The sequence below is a fragment of the Leucoraja erinacea genome, chromosome 13, assembly GCF_028641065.1.
Source record: "Leucoraja erinacea ecotype New England chromosome 13, Leri_hhj_1, whole genome shotgun sequence".
Classification (NCBI taxonomy): Eukaryota; Metazoa; Chordata; class Chondrichthyes; order Rajiformes; family Rajidae; genus Leucoraja; species Leucoraja erinaceus.
The window spans coordinates 28,775,814-28,793,300 of NC_073389.1; the positions used below are offsets into that span (position 1 = coordinate 28,775,814).

The 17,487-nt window shown below is 41.1% G+C and overlaps 1 protein-coding gene across 1 annotated transcript; it reads left to right on the forward strand.

Moving 5' to 3' along the window:
* The first annotated feature begins 1,027 nt into the window (after positions 1-1,027).
* On the forward strand, positions 1,028-17,466 carry LOC129702765 (coagulation factor X-like). Its single transcript, XM_055644714.1, has 9 exons — positions 1,028-1,254; positions 1,368-1,528; positions 2,946-2,970; positions 4,154-4,282; positions 7,386-7,499; positions 11,442-11,570; positions 12,609-12,721; positions 13,966-14,080; positions 14,965-17,466. Exons 1-9 carry the CDS (start codon positions 1,158-1,160, stop codon positions 15,516-15,518), a joined length of 1,437 nt encoding a protein of 478 aa, XP_055500689.1. The 5' UTR covers positions 1,028-1,157; the 3' UTR covers positions 15,519-17,466.
* The last annotated feature ends 21 nt before the right edge of the window (positions 17,467-17,487 follow it).

Here is a 17,487-nt window from a genome sequence, read left to right on the forward strand (position 1 = left end):
TTGTTAATTGTGTTGATACGTTTGGGACAAGGAGTGCATCACTCTCTCTCCCTGCAGACAGAACAAGGATAGAGTTCCATTGGTCCTCACCTTTCACTTCACCAGCCTCCGTATCTCACATATGCAAGTGGGCCACTCTGCAGCCTCTGCCATTTGACCACCAGTCACATCTTCCCATTCCTCCTGCTTTCCGCTTTGGTTGGAGACTACTCCCTCCACAATTACTTGGTTCACTCATCCCTTCCCAACCAACCCACACCCTCCCCGATACTTTCCGCTGCAGCCACAGATGCAACAACTGTCTCTGCACGTCCTCTATCACCTCCATCCAGAGATGCCAGAAGCTATTTCAGGTTCACGTGCACCTCTTCTAATCTTATCTACTGCATTCAGTACTCCTGATGTGGCCTCCTTTACATCTTCACCGAACACTTGTGCTCTGTCTGCAATGGCCTGCTCAATTGCCCGTATGCTAACCATTTAAACCCCCACACCCCCCTTTCCAATTCCTGCCCTTGACCTTCTCCATAGCCAGAGTGGGCCCACACACAAACTGGAGGAACATTCCGCTTAGGTAGCTTACAACCCCATGGTATGAACATTGAATTTTCCAATTTGAGGTAATAATCCTCTTTTCCTTTCATTCCCCTCACCCCATCCACAAACATTTCTCGCACCATCTTCCACCACCTGGTCACCCTGCTGCTCCTCAACCCCTTTATCCCTTGTATCAGCCTATCATGTGGCAGGCTTTTTCCCCGTCTACATCTCTCTTTTTCTCTCCTCTAATCAGGAGGAAGAGGATCCTGACCTGACATGTCATCTGTCCATTCCTTCCACAGATGCTACCTGACCATTTGAGTTTCTCCAGCACTTTGTGTTTTCAACTGAATGTACAATTTTTACTCTAGGTGTTGTTATTGTCCGGTCTGGAAAGTGCACTCAGTGATGCATTGAATTACACTAATGCAGAGGGAGGTCGCTCCCACACCCAGGCTTATTATTTGAACCCAAATTACTTGTCAGAGAATCATGCAAGCACTGTCGTGAAAGTCAGCTCAGAGTATGTCGGCTGGATGTAATGACTGACTGCAAAGATAAACAATCCCTAGGCACTGAACTTTAAACCTTACTGCACAGTCTAGCTTTAGGAGAGAATGAAGCTGGAAAGTTTTATAGGGGTATTATCCACAATGCTTTGGCTTTTGGGGTTCGTGCTCCCATCACTTGTTCCCACGGAGGCAAATCAACAAGGTCTGTCCCACATGGAGTGCGCAGTCAATTTGCGTCGTGCCTCCGTGGTTCAGCCGTGTACTTTGTTGATAGAAAGCACTGGCTTTTAGAAATAACACCAAATCTCCTCTCAGTTTTCCTCCCCAGTAATGCTGCCCAAGGACTTTTGAGCAGACAGAAACGCAGGAACTTCCTGCTGGAGGAGCTCAGACAAGGCAACTTGGAGCGAGAGTGCATAGAGGAGCAGTGCAACTTCGAGGAGGCAAGGGAAGTGTTTGAGAACGAAGAGCAGACGGTGAGTAAACCACCCATACTATCAATCTCCCTTCGCCGTTCATGTTAATCAGCTCTGGGACAAAGCGGTAGGGTTCAGCTTCCCAATAGACCACATTCCACACACCAAAGCGCCTTCACTAAAACCATCATTAATTAAATTAAGATTATTTACTTACAACTAGCATCAATACATCTGCAACAGCTTATTAATATTGCCTTTAATAAAATATACATTTACCCTTAATGCTTTAAACTTTAATCAATCTTAATGTAATGTGTTTATTTAATTTTCCTTAAACAATTTGCACCAATCTGTAAAATAGTTTCTGCTGCTTGTAATTGTTCAAAGAGTAGTGGAAGGAGAGAATTTTACAGCAGTGACGGAGGCCTTTGTGTGGTAGATTAAAGGTGTTCCATTCGATTTAGTCTTATTCTTCTGCCCTTGTGCATTTAAGTGCCCATTTTCAGTTATTTATTCAGTTATTTATCTTGTATAAACTACTGTGGACTCTACAGCTACTCACAACAAAATCTCTAATTTCCCAATCCTGCAGCATGGAAACAGGCCCACCAGCCCAACACCCATGCTGACCAAGATGCCCCATCTACACTAGTCCAACCTGCCCACGTTTGGCCCTTATCCTTCAAACCTTTCCTATCCATGTACCTTTCCAAATGCCTTTTAAATATTGTTATAGTACCTGATTTAAATACCTCCTCTATCAGCTTGTTCCATATACCCACCATCCTCTATGTAAAATGTTGCCCCCTCAGCCAGAGGTTGCATGTATTGGCCACGATTGGACAATGACATAGAAGCCATGGCAAGCAAATGCAACACCTGTCAGAGTTGTAAAAGCAGGCCTGCCCTATGCAAACATGGTCTTGGCCTTTTCAGAGGATTCATGTGGATTTTTGTGAACCCGAGAATAATAATTTTCTTGTTTTGGTAGATAGCCACAAAGTGGATTGAGATGATACATATAGATACAAACACAAGAACAGTAAGAACAATAGACGCATGGCAATCTGGATTACCTGAAGATTATCAATCAAACAGCTACCCTATGATCAACAGACAAGGAGGGCTAGTGCCAAGTTTAAGGTGTAGGTACTCACATGACAAATGGGTTTGTAGTAAATGCAAATTCTACTACCAATTTAGTGGCATGATTGCCATGAAGGATCGCACTCTTGCCTCTGTCATAAATATATACCAATTCATGTTCCTACTCAAGACTTTATTGCTGATTGGTGTTCAACAAAGCTAGGAATGAAATGGAAAACTATTATAAGTCCATCATTACTCTCAAACAAAGTACTTACTGACAGATTGTGCCATCAAGCATATAAAGAAAATCTGGATAATCATGGCAAAACATTCACAAGAATATTACTTCCTTACATCAGGTAACACTCTTTTCTTTTCTCTCTAGTGGGAGTTCTACAAGACTTACATGGGTGAGTGACTCCACAGAACAAGTTATTAATGACTGTGATCTATATCAAGGTTCTCTCTCTATGCTAACGAGGAGCTTAGTATAATAGTTTATAATAAATCAGCCAAATTTCTTGGACTTTCAAATTAATATATGATTATAGTGTTGACTATAGGTCAAATATGTACCAACTGAGGTAGAGGTGCCCTGGACATCTTTCCGCAACTCCTTGGAATAAAGGAGGATGAGGGGCGATCTTATAGTGTGCAAAATCATGAGAGGAATAGATCAGGCAGTCTCTTATAGACAAAGGTACTGGAGAAACTCAGCGGGTGCAGCAGCATCTAAGGAGCGAAGGAAATAGGCAACGTTTCGGGCCGAAACCCTTCCCCAGGCAGTCTCTTGCCCAGAGTAGTGGCATTCAGACCAGAGGACATAAATTTAAGGTGAGGGAGGAAATATTTAATAGGAACCTGAGGGGTAACTATTTTGCACAAAGAATAGTGGATGTACGGAACGAGCTGCCAGAGGAGGTAGTTGAGACAGATAATATCGCAACATTTAAGTAATATTTTGACAGGTACATGGATAGGACAGTTTTGAGGGATATGGGCCAAAGGCAGGCAGGTTAGACTAGTTTAGATTGGGCATGTTGGCCAGTGTGGGCAAGGGCCCAAAGGTTTGTTTCCACGCTGAAAGACTCTTTTGTTTTGTAAATATTATTATTGTTAATATATTTTTTAAATTATTTTAGCTAAAAAGAAAGGTGACTCCTGTCTGTCCTGGGCAAACTACGATTATCCTGATATTTTTACACCATGGTGATTTGTCTAAATATTTGCCCCTCTATGTCCTGCTGACCATTAAGATGTCTATAGCACGCGTCTAGCAAGATGATGCTGCTTAGATGCTCCATTCATAGCGCCTCATTGGAATTTGTAGCTCTGGCAGAGAGAGTACATTTTATAAGTTAGTTGCATAGATGGGAGAAAGCAAAACAGGTTGAATGGGCATGGCAAGAGTGAGGTTGAATGTTACAATGGAAAATTAACACTAATCGGGTATTTAGTTCAACATATTTTCTATTGTAACTTTTGCATATTTCTGTATAATAAAGCAATATTTGGTTATTTTTATACAATTGGTACCAGCACATTATTCACAAATTTTGTTCTGATTATTTGGTTTATACTTTTTTGTTTCAGTTGCTAGCAATATTACTAACAATCTGTGTAAATCTGCTCCTTGCTGGAATGGTGGGACCTGTCACAACACTCTTAGCGACTACAACTGCACATGTAAGACAGGCTATGGTGGCAAGACCTGTGAGATTGGTAAGACTACTGTAACTGGTTGTCCTCAGAAACTGTCCTGGGAATGAGTTGGTAATGCTAACTGATATTGGAAGTTAATTTAGAGGGGGACATCACTGAAATCCCACTGATAAGGTCCCTGAATCCTATGTGCATTTAAACACCACGTTGAGGCATCTGCACTCAACGCTGAGATATCTGGTCAATCCACAGTTACAAAACTGACCCCTAGCTTCAACCTGCCCTCAGGTCAGCATGATCCAGCAACAGAACCCGGTAATGTAACAAGGTTCAGCAATCAGCTGATTATCCTGCTATTATCAGTCGCCATCCCGCGTCAGATGACTGTCAAAACATTGTATCTTCTGAATATTTCATTCATTCCAAAACGTTTATAAGATACTAAAAACAAACTAGTAAAGATTTTTGATCTAAATTAACCATTGTAAAAATTGGAAAGCAATACATCTATACATTTAAAAAATAAAGACTTTTATAAACAATGTAAAGAATTTAAATTAACAAAGTTATGTCCCTTGGAACTGCTTCTCTGAATGAGGCTGCTGTTACCAGGCGCTTTTGCAGAGTTAATTCTGCCAGGTTCCTCAGTAATAGGCTGCAGAATTTGGGCAATTTTGTTCCCACTGCTGTATTACAATGTTGAATGAATAAATATTCAATCTGGGCCTCCGTCCTGTCCCTTGCTTCTCTCATACTCCTCGACTCACTTACCCATCAAATGTCTGCCAATCTCAACCCTGAAAATATTCAATGACTCAATTTCCACAGCTCTGTAGAGAATTTTTAATGTTCCAAGTGAAGAAATTTCTCCCCCTCTCCGACCCCTAATTCTGAAACCATGCACTCTTGTTCACAAGCCTCACAGTGCCAGAGACCCGGGTTCTGTCGGTGTGGAGTTTGCACTTTCTCCCAGTGACTGCGTGGATTTCCTAGGGGACCTTTGCTGATCGTGATATATACAGATGACCTAGACACAAAAGTGTAGATGGGTTGGCGAGGAATTTTGCTAACAACACCAAAATTGGAGGAGTTGCAGACACTGAGGAAGGCTGTCAGAAAATACATTAGGATAAAGATCAGCTACAGAAATGGGCAGAGAAATGGCAGATGCGGTATAATCTACACAACTGTGGTACTGCACTTTGGGAGTTGAAATGTAAGGGGAAAGTACTATATACAGTTAATGGCAAGACCCTTAACAGCTATGATTTGCAGAGCAATCATTGAGTCTAAGTTCATGGCTCACTGAAGGTGGCAGTACAAGTAGATAGGGTGGTAAAGGTGTATGATGTGCTTTCGTTCATTGGTAGGGGGATTAAGTATAAGAGTCAGGAAGTCAATTTATTGCTCAATTGGACCTTAGTTAGGCTTCATTTTGAGTATTGCATGCAGTTCTGGTCGCCCCCATTACAGAGGTTTGGAGGGTTTGGAGTGGGTGTAGAGGAAGTTTATCAAGATGCTGCCAGGATTAGAGGGTTTCAGCAACAGGGTGAAGTTGGATAGACTTGGTTTGTTTTCTCTGGAATGTCAGAGTTTGAGAGACCTGATAAAAGAATGTAAAATTATGAGGCATAGATAGGGTAGATAGTCAGAACGTTTCCCAGGATGGAAATGTCCTACACTAGAGGACTAGAGAGCATAGCTGTAAGGTGAGAAGGGAAAGGTTTAATGCAGATTTGCGGAGCAAGGTTTTACGCAGGGAGGTCTGGGACTCGTTGCCAGCGGTGGTGGTGGAGACAGATACGATAGTGGCATGTTTTGGGTAGGCAATTGGAAGTGCAGGGAATAGAGGGGTATGGATCATGTACAGGCAGATGAGAACAGTTTCATTTACCATCATGTTCAGCACAAACATTGTGGGCTGAATAGACCGTTCCTGTGCTCTATTGTTCTATGGTCTAATACACACCAACCTACTCAACATTTCTTCATGTGTCACCCCATTCATCCCAGGAATCAACCTAGTAAACCATCTCTAACTTCCCCCAAAGAAAGTGCTTCATCTTTAAATATGACTTTTCGGGTAGCAATAACAAATATATATTTGTATTGGCCATAAGAATGACCTCTCTTATATTGTGAGATCAAGTCCAGGATAATAAACTAACATCTGCTAAGCATAAGAACCATCATCAAGGAGGTTTATATTTTCATATTTAGCATTTTCATACCTTTCTCCTTGAGGTATCCCTAATTTAGAGCAACTGTATGGAATGGAATATTTTATTGTCGCATGTGACAAGGCACAGTGAAATTCTTTGCTTGCATACCCAAGGTATACAACAAGGTTGATCCCAGAAACAGCTTCTCGCTTCAACTCAGTTACTGGTAATGGTAGTTCCTCACTATCTTTGTTCCTTCAAGAAATATCCTGGAAGGCAGTATGACAGGATTCCAGATCACTGACACATGCACGAGCAACATGGCGAGAAGGTTGGGAAATTAACAAAATATAATTCCTGCACCAGTTTCAGGAAAGTCAGTTGCCCTCTGTTTCACCCCTATAGTTCAATTCCATTTGGAGCAAGTTTTCATGCTGCTATTAAGCTTTTTTTATACAGTGGAGACCTGCCAATTCTGCAGTAACACCAAGATGCCTTAGCCTGGGCAGAAGCCCATTTTAAGTGTAGGTAAACAGAAATACCACATAGAGCATTGTGGCTACCTACATTGTGGCTGTCTTGTCCAGATGCCTAAATTTGGGAGAAGTATGAGACTCCAGATTTTGAAAACGTTTGAATCTAACTTCAGATATGACTTCAGTAACACATATTAGAGAGCCATCTGCTCAATGGCAGCATCATGATATATAAACACAAAATAGCAGCAGAAGTCGGACACTTGATCTGTTGATCTTGCTCTGCACCAAGTTCAGTGCCATTTTCTCTGAATCCCTTGATTATTTTAAATTCCACCATTCTACTGATCCCCGGTTTGAATGAACTCAATGGAACTACATTTGAAACTATGATTTTTGAATAGACCCTCCGTCTCATCTAACAAACTTGAGGATTTCATTGTGATTATTATAATCTCTTAATTTACTTTTGAAATTGCAATTTCAGTTTTCTAAATAAATTTCATGATAAATATATTCTTCCAGAAAATGATATGTGTGCATCCAGCCCATGCAAGAATGGAGGATGGTGTTCCAAAGAAGCTACACACTATAAATGTTCTTGTGAAACTGGCTATTATGGTCAAAACTGTGAACATGGTAATGTATCTCGAATACTTTTATGTCGTGCCAATGTTGCTCATATCTGTTCACTTAGAAGTTCAGAGAGACAGGGTTGTACACGCTAGAATTTAGAAGATTGAGGGGGGATCTTATAGAAACTTACAAAATTCTTAAGGGGTTGGACAGGCTAGATGCAGGAAGATTGTTCCCGATGTTGGGGGAAGTCCAGAACAAGGGGTCATAGTTTAAGGATAAGGGGAAATCTTTTAGGATCGAGATTAGAAAAACATTTTTCACACAGAGAGTGGTGAATCTCTGGAATTCTCTGCCACAGAAGGTAGTTGAGGCCAGTTCATTGGCTATATTTAAGAGGGAGTAGATGTGGCCCTTGTGGCTAAAGTTATCAGGGGATATGGAGAGAAGGCAGGTACAGGATACTGACTTGGACGATCAGCCATGATCATATCGAATGGCGGTGCAGGCTTGAAGGGCCGAATGGCCTACTCCTGTACCTATGTTTTAAAATATAGCAGAGAGAGAATTCATGTAAATATGGGTCAACCTGGCTTTGGGAAAGCAATTCAATCACTCCAGATGACTCAAACTCTCAATGTTTCTAACACTATGCACTATTTTCAATTTCCATTTTCACTTGGTCAAAGCTTATAGAAATAAGAACTTAAAGCAACCAAGGGCACATGCAGTTCTTGTGGGGGAGGTGACAAGGAAGGAGACAACAAAGAAAATGCTGGACATTGGTAGAAACAAGTGTCCTAATAATAAAAAAGATATTGCAGCACAGTGGACCTGCAGCAAGCCACGACCTCATGCGGGTACAGTTTGCTAATTCTCCCTGTGATCATACAAGCTTCCCCCAGATGCTCTGGATTCTATCCACATCTCAAAATTGGAGGGTGAATGGGTTGCTGGAAATGTCCTCTTAGTGCAACAGTAACTTGGTTATTTGGATTTAGGACTAGCTTATTCATAGAAGACAGAGGGTTGTGGTGGAAGGTAGATATTCTGGCTGGAGGTATGTGATCAGTGGAGTTCCAAGATATATATATATATATATATATTTAAAAAAAAGATATATGTATATATATCTATATATATATATTTTTATATATATTTATATGTATATATATATATATATTTATGTATATTTGTATATATATATATATGTATTTATAGTGTATTTATATATATGTATATATATATATTTATATATATGTATATATCTATTTATATATATATATATATATATAAATATATATATATATATCTTGGATATATATATATGATATAAATGTTGTTGGATTGATGAGCAATTGTGCTGACGAGCTGTAGATAATGAAGATGATACAGCAGGATATAGATCTGCTGCAGAAATGGGCGGAGAAATGCAGATGGGGTTTAATCCAAGCAAGTGTAAAGTATTGCATTTGGGAGTAAATGTAAGGGAAGAGTATACTGTAAATGGAAGACCCTTATTAGTATTGATGCAAGGAGGGATCTTTGAGTCCAAGTTCATAGCTCATTGAACATGGAAGCACAAGTAGATAGGGTGGTAAAGAAAGCGTATGGTATGCTTGCCTTCATTGTTAGGGGCTTTGAGTGCAGTATGAGTCAGGAAGTCATGTTGCAGCTCTATAAGACTTTGGTTAGTCCGCTTTTGGCGTATTGCATGCAGTTCTGGTTGCCCCATTATTTGAAGGATTTGGAGGCTTTGAAGAGGGTGCAGCAGAGGAGGTTTACCACAATGCTGCCTGGATTAGCTGGTTTCAGCTATATGGATAAACTTGGATTGTTTTCTCTGGAATGTCAGTGGATGAGGGGAGACATGATAGAAGTATATAAAATGATGAGAGGCATGGAATAGGTAAACAATCAGAACCTTTTATCCAAGGGTGGAAATGTCCAACACTGTAGGATACAGCTTTAAGGTGAGAGAAGGATCATGTAACGGATGTATGGGGCATGTTTTTTTTTTACATTAAGAGTGTGAGGGCCTTGAATGGATTGCCAGGAGTGGTGGTGGAGGTATAATAATAATAATAATAATAATAATAATAATAAATTTTATTGTCATTGCACATAAGTGCAACGAGATTTGGGTTTGCATGTTCCATCCGATGTCATACTTAAATAATTAATAAAATTTAGATTTAGATACCCCGAGAAACATGGTTTGTAAAAATAACATTATAACAGTTCAAACAGACTAAAGTGCTGATGTGTCTGTGCGATGTGACCATCCGAGGGAGACAGTCCATGGGGGGCACTCAGCAGGGCCGGTTCAGAGCCGCTATAGCTCTGGGAATGAAGCTGTTCCTGAGTCTGGAGGTTCGGGCGTAGAAGGCCTTGTAACGTCTGCCGGAGGGAAGTAGTTCGAACAGTCCATTACAAGAGTGTGAGGAGTCTTTATGGATGCTGACGGCCTTCCTGAGGCACCGTGTGTGGTAGATGCCCTCCAAGGCTGGTAGCGGTGTCCCAATGATTTTCTGCACTCTGTGGACGACGCGCTGAAGAGCTCTCCTCTCCGCCTCCATGCAGCTGAGGTACCACAGAGAAGCCATACGTTAATATGCTCTCTGTGGTGCAGCGGTAGAAGGTTGACAGCAGCTGTTGGGGCAGACCAGTCTTTTTTAATGTTCTTAGGAAGAACAGTCGTTGCTGTGCCTTCTTGACCAGCGCAGCGGTGTTGGTGGACCATGTGAGATCCTCTGAGATGTGAGTGCCCAGAAACTTAAAGCTGGACACTCTCGCCACACTGTCCCCGTAGATGGAGATTGGGGCGTATTCTCCATTATGTGACCTCCTGAAGTCAATAATCAGCTCCTTGGTCTTGGAGGTGTTTAGTGACAAGTTGTTACGTGCGCACCAGCCCGCCAGGTTCTGCACCTCCACTCTGTATTTAGTTTCATCACCGTTGGTGATCAGCCCAATCACTGTTGTGTCGTCTGCAAACTTGACAATGGTGTTGGTGTCGAATGCAGGAACACAGTCGCGTGTGAAGAGGGAGTAGAGCATGGGGCTCAGTACACAGCCCTGTGGTGTGTCGGTGCTCAGGGCGATAGTGGAGGACAGGTGTGGGCCCACTAATATAGTGACATTAAAGAGATTTTGGATAGGCACATGAAAGTACAAGGAATAGTGGGATATGGATCATGTGCACACAGGTGTGGCATCATGTTCAGCACAAACATGGTGGGTTGAAGGGCCCATTCCTGTACTGTATGGTACTATGTTCTATAAGTGGAATAAATAGGGTGATTGCAGTTATTTACCCAGGGTAGAGAAATCAAGAACCTGAGAACATAGGTTTAGGGTTAGAGGGGCAAGATTTAATAGGAACCGGACGGGCACCATTTTTCACTCCGAGGGTGGTGGATATGGGAAACCAGCTGCCAGAGGAGGTAGTTAAGGCATTACCATAATAGCATTTAAAAGATACGTGTACAGATACATGGATTGAAAGGTTTAAAGGTACATGGGCCAAATGGGACCAGCTGAAATAGTGCATCTTGGTTGACATAGACGAGTTGGGCCAAAGTGCCTGTTTCTGTACTGTATGATTGGTTCAATGACTAACCGCCCAGTCAAATACAGTGAAAGGTGACAAAGCAGCACAAGAGGACCAATAGCTGAATGGTTGACACTAAATCACCATGCCGATTGTTATAGTGGACTAATACAGATCTGTAGAGGCTTATACTTCAGATCTTACTACATTAGGATATCACAATATTATTCTCGCCATTCTAATCCTGTAGAGCCTGAAGCAACTGTTGCTTTCATGCTGATCTCCATTCTTCAAATTATTATTAATAATTTTCATTGTAGAGCTTCAAGGGTATATCAGCCAGCATGGGAAACGATAAGTGGGACAGTATTGTTTTTTGCATTGTTTTCCTCGTGACATGTATCACCTTGCGGTGCGATGAGAGATTATGTTATCAATTGGTTGAATTTCAGGTCCCCAGGACTGTTCATCACATGGGCAAAGCTGTGATCAGTTCTGCAAGTTTCGGCACTATAACTATGTCTGTTACTGTGCCCAGGGATATAAACTTGGGAAAGATAAGAAGAGTTGTGTTCCTGCAGGTAATTATTAATGCTGTTCTGCACATATAATACTACACTGCACACATCAGTGCACAACTCTGATCCAGAGCTGTGGGGTTTAAAGAGTAGAAGGGGGAATCTAACACTACTTCGTGCTAGCAGTTATGCAAACAGCAAAAAATACATTGACATCAGAGACCACAGATGCCGGAATCTTCAAGAAAAAACTGCTGGAGGAGCTCAGTGGGTCAGGCACCGCACACCGCCTCAGTGCAGCAAACCGTGCATCACAATGCCTGAGCAACAAACACGTATCATATCTTGTTGCCCCCGTTCAGCAAACACTGTGTCGTACATTGAATACTCAGTACAGCTTTGCACTGCAAATTGAAACATAATGCAGAGAACCATGCAGTGCAGCAAATACTGGGACCAGGATCGTACCTTGGGTGTTTCAGGATGGTACGTGACCAAACGTACAGTGGGTGGTGGAGGCAGGTTCTCTGGATGTTTTCAAGAGAGAGCTAGATAGGGCTCTTAAAAATAGCAGTCAGGGGATATGGGGTGAAGGCAGGAACGGGGTACTGATTGGGGATGATCAGCCATGATCACATTGAATGGCAGTGCTGGCTCGAAGGGCCAAATGGCCTACTCCTGCACCTATTGTCTATTGTCAAACTCTGAATGCCTGGAGCTCAGTGCTGCTAGTGGGTATCACGCATCCCTGGGTGGCAACAAGGTTGCGATCTCTGTAGTTGGGTTTGTACTCTTTCCCCTATGTCACCATATGTCCCTTATTGGGCTCTGTCCAGTGTTTGTAAATTCTCTATCAGCTGAGTGGTCTCTTCACCAACCCACCCTGCAGATGGGAGCCTCAAGCACACCACTGCTTGGCAAGAATTATTCTGAAGTGGGTGCGCATTGCACATCTCCAAGCAACGTGGCAGGCAGCCAGCAAAGAACGAGCATGAGTGTGTGTACGACCTGTGTGACAGAACAACTTGGAGAAGGAATATATATATTCTCAGCTCATTATTGCAACTCTAACCCCACCACTGACGTCTTTGTGTTAAACAGTGCCTTATCCATGTGGAAAGCTGTCGGTCCCTCTAGCAACTGATGATTCTGACCTGATCATCAGGGCAATCATTGGTGACCAGCTATGTCAAAGGGGTGAATACCCGTGGCAGGTAAGGCTATAAACCTAGTGCACGGTAACACAGATTATGTGACTGGAGTGGTTGAATCTCACCGTAGCAGCTGGAGAATTTAGATTCAAATATTTAAATAACATTTGAACAATATAAACCCATAAGATTGCCATTAAATCCCTCACAGGTTCTCACGAATGTCCATAAGGAACTAAGGATAGACACAAAAAGAGTAACTCAGTTGGTCAGGCAACATCTCTGGAGAACTGTATTCTGGAGAACTATATTGGTTTAGGTTTATTATTGTCACATGTACCGAGGTAGAGTGAAAAGCTTTGTTTTGCATGCTGTCCAAATATCAGATATACCATACATAGGTACAATCAGCTCAATGGAAGTACACTAGATAGAGGAAATCCCTACAGTTTAGATGACCTTTAACTACTTCCTTAGTATAGGGCATGGGAGATGGGCACCAAATGACAGCTCTGCCAGTGGGACCTAATACATGAACCAGCAAATAATTAAAATGTCCCACTCTTAACCTAGTTTCTCCAGATCCTTACACCTGATGTGTTTGGTGCATAGGCTGTGGAATAAGTAATCAGATCACATGGGCATTCAAGCGCATTTGAAAACAATTCAAAATGACATAAGAAATGCAAGTACTTATTAAAATGTGTATGACCAAAAATCACTGATATGATTTAAAACACTAATGCAGATAAATAATTAAAACTATGCTGCTCACCTTGTTTTCTCAGAGCCCAATAGTCACCAACCATGAGAAATCTGCACCAGGTATAAACCAGGCACAGGATTCGAGAGCAGATGCCCTCGGTCTCTACGAGGCATACATAGGGTAGAGTCAGAACTTATTTCCCAGATTGGAAATGTCAGACTAGATGGCATAGCTTTAGAGTCAAAGGAGAAAGATAATGTTTTTTTTATATACAGTGGTGGGATCCTGGGTGGTGGTGCCGTTTAAGATGCTTTTCGAGAGGCACGTGGATGTGGGGGATATAGATAACGTGAGGGCAGTGTGGAAAGGCACCATAATGTCTAAATTGTACCAACAACTGACATTAACCATAGCCTTGAAACTCCCAAACCTGTCCAATGCATTTGACTTATCCATGATTTTCCCTACATTTCCATACATCAGTGCATCATAAGCAATAAGATTTGACTTTCTCGGCTGGGAATCGACTTGATTCCCATGACCAGCATTCAGATTGTTTTGATGTGTAGGGTCTGAGATGGTTTGCATATTTCTACCACAGGTGCTAGTGAAAAATGATGATGAAACAGTCTGCGGAGGTGCCATTCTGAATGAGGACTTTGTGCTGACCTCGGCTGCCTGTGTCAAGCACATGCAATTTTCCACAGTTGTCCTTGGTGAGTTCCTGCAGTTTCCGTTTCTAAATGTTCTAAAAATAAATTATAATTAGATAAAACAAGGGCGACTTCAAAGTAAAATATTTTTTCCCCTAACACTACCTCAACGCAAGTAGGTGCATTAAGAGCCTTTCTGGCTGTCCTGTCATTCAGTAAAATCAGGGCTGATCTCCAACCTATGAGGAAACAATGGACAAACAACCTATGCCCCTGGATACCCAATCTCTGCTGCCTCGAGGGTTTTTGGCCCCCTGTGTGCCTAATCAATGGGCTTTGGCCAGGGTATGCGATACACTTGCCACAAGCCTCACATGAGCACATTAGTGTGAGAATATTGATAATCAGCAGGAACCAGTCAGATCTTTTTTCCTGTAGCCACAACCTATAAATCGGAACCAGCTGCTCTCCAAACTACCAGATTAGAATAATTATCCAAGAGGGTAAATTGGCGAATGAGTAAACAGGAACGAAGCCTGGGGCAAAGGGCTAGTGTTTGGGATGTAAATAGTGTGCACAAAGGAAATTAGATGAAATAACATGGGAAGATCTTATGGATCATGATCACAGTCATAAACATACTGCATCTGCAACTGTATTATAAATGTTACCTGATTGCCAGAATTTAGAGGGCTATGGGCCAATGCCAATGCGGGCAGTTACGACTAGTGTCAATGGGGTATCTTGGTTGGTACTGGCAAGTAGGGCCAAAGGGCCTGTTACCATGCTGTATGAATTAATTGGCTGTGAAACTCTTTGGGGCATCATGAAATTGCAAAGACCTTTGTATAAATACAAGTTCTTGTTATGTCACAGAACAGGATCTTTCTTAACTTTGAAAATATGCACTTCTGATAGATAAACATTTGTTTTGACCATCAAAATAGGAGAGCACAACCTGGAGGAAGAAGAAGGCACTGAACAAGTAATTAACATCAGTCGAACATACATTCATTCACGGTACTCCCAGGTGACCTTCGAGAATGATATTGCATTACTGCAGTTAGAGATGCCGATTCAGTTTAACAACTACACCAGCCCCATCTGTCTCCCCGAGGTCGACTTTGCTGAATTCTTTTTGATGAACTCCGAGTATGGGGCGATAAGTGGATGGAAACTGAAACAGGGTCGTGTTGAGCAGCCAGTTATGCTTGGTGTCCCTTATGTCCCATACATTAAACATGCCAGTTGTGAAGGGGTACAGTCTTTTCCTCTTGTAAATCGAATGTTTTGTGCAGGGTTTGAAGAATTAGAAGATCCATTATGTTCTTTAATCAGAGGAAGTCCCCTTGTAACCAGCTATAAGGGTGTATGGTTCCTGACAGGCTTGAGTTTAGGTGCTGATGAATATAATTGTAATAAAATACCAGTATACACTAAAGTTTCAAGGTACATAAATTGGATTAAACAGATAATGAGGAAAAAGCACACACGTCACTAACTGTACATGCAATATACCCAGCTGAGATGGTGCGCTTTACTCCCTAATGTTGCATAGACAGAGGTACAGAAATAGAGAATTAAAAATAAATTAATTAATTTGCTGACATGTTCTACTGCTGCTTCCTAACTTTGTGAAGAAAACATTGAAGGTGGAATGTAGTTTAAAATCATTCCAGAAAACATAGAACTGTTAATAAAATTATGTCATTAAAAATGTGATTGAATTCACACACTAATATCATTGATAAAAATGTTGACAACTGCGATGACAATTCTGAGGATCATCATACTGCAAATGACATGAGTAACAATGGTGGATACAACAATTTAAATTCTCCTCAGAATTCAAGCAATTATATTTTTATTTGATATTTGTGACCATTAACCTGAGTTTTACCACAGATATTGCATGAATTGGCCAGTGAAATACCAGCAAGAGTAGGAATATTTATCAGTCAGTTCCTTATGGAATTCCTAATCCTAATCTTGGTCCTGGGCAGAGTGGTTTCACAGCATACCCAATGGCCAATATTGACACGGATGCAGGTGGCCAGGTCAGGAAAAGCTGGAAGCATATTCAGTGGCAAGACAGAAACATTTGTTTCTGCATTCAGGAAGGATGTAGAGACGTTGGTGGGAGTGCAGAAGAGGTTTACCAGAATGTTCCCTAGATTAGTGGGTATTAACCATAAGGAGAGGTTGGACGGACTTGGATTATTTTCTCTAGCATAGATAGGGTAGACAGTCAGAACCTTTTTCCCCAGGACAGAATTTACAAATACTGGAGGGCATTGTTTTAAAGTTAGAGGGGCAAAGTTTAAAGATGCGTGTGGTGATTTATTTTTTACTGGAACGCACTGCCACGTGTGTTCTATGTTCTATTCAGCGTCCAGGCACAAACAGCGACAAAAGTTGGGCCAGTGCCAGAAAAACAGAAGTTTGTTTAAACCTGTTGATTTCAAAAATGTTGTCAGATTTGAAAGTTTTAAAATGTTGCTTTCAAAAGTGTTCTGCACTATATTTCGAGAGTGTAACAGAGGACATTTTCTTAAATCAGTTAGAAAATCAATTTGACCACACAATAAAAAACATGTCCGTTTCTATTTTACTGCCTAACCATATTTTAAAGAATTAAAATATTGCAGTTAAGCAACAGAACTGCAAATGGATAGAATTGCATTAGAATTGGATGAGAATGGATTAAGAATTGCATTCAAAAGATTTAAAACATGCTTAAAGATATCTTTAATTTTAAGGAACTGCCCAGAGGCCCAAAAACAAGCGTACCTACGGTAGTAATTTATTAAATGTGGCTAGTTTTGTTGTGAAACCCAATTCCAACATTAAGTTTAGAGCATCTTAGATAAGATTCCAAGTGTCCCTTTTACTGAAGGATGCATATTGCTTTTAGATTTTGATTAGACTTTGATCGAACGCAATCTCTGTCATACAAGTTCCTTTTCAAAATATGTCATACATTCCAGCAGGCACCTCTGCTCAAAGGTCAGGAGAAATTTACAGAAAGTGCACTTTGAGGAATATCAATTCTCTTGCATTTACACCCATTCATTACTGCACCTGTTTAGTGAACAACATTTGAGCTGAGGATTGTAAATTGAATGAGGAATCTTGGTCAGACAAAGAATAAAGTTTAGCCAAAAGGTCCACAGCCAATTTTGTATGGAATTTATTATCAAGTGGGAGTAAAAAATGAGTGCAGGTTAAAAGTAGCTTCCCTATTTCAATTTTTGGTAATCTGAAACACTTTAGATAAGATGGAAATTACTCCTTTTGAAACAATGTATCGAAACTCATCTGTGACAGATAAAGATTTAAAATTCTTCACAAAAAAAGTTTATTACAATGTCTGCATCATATAACACAGTAACAAAATATACATGGTATTATATCTGCATCCTTAGAGACGTACGGAATTACTGCAAGCCGACAATTGAGCCATGCAAGCA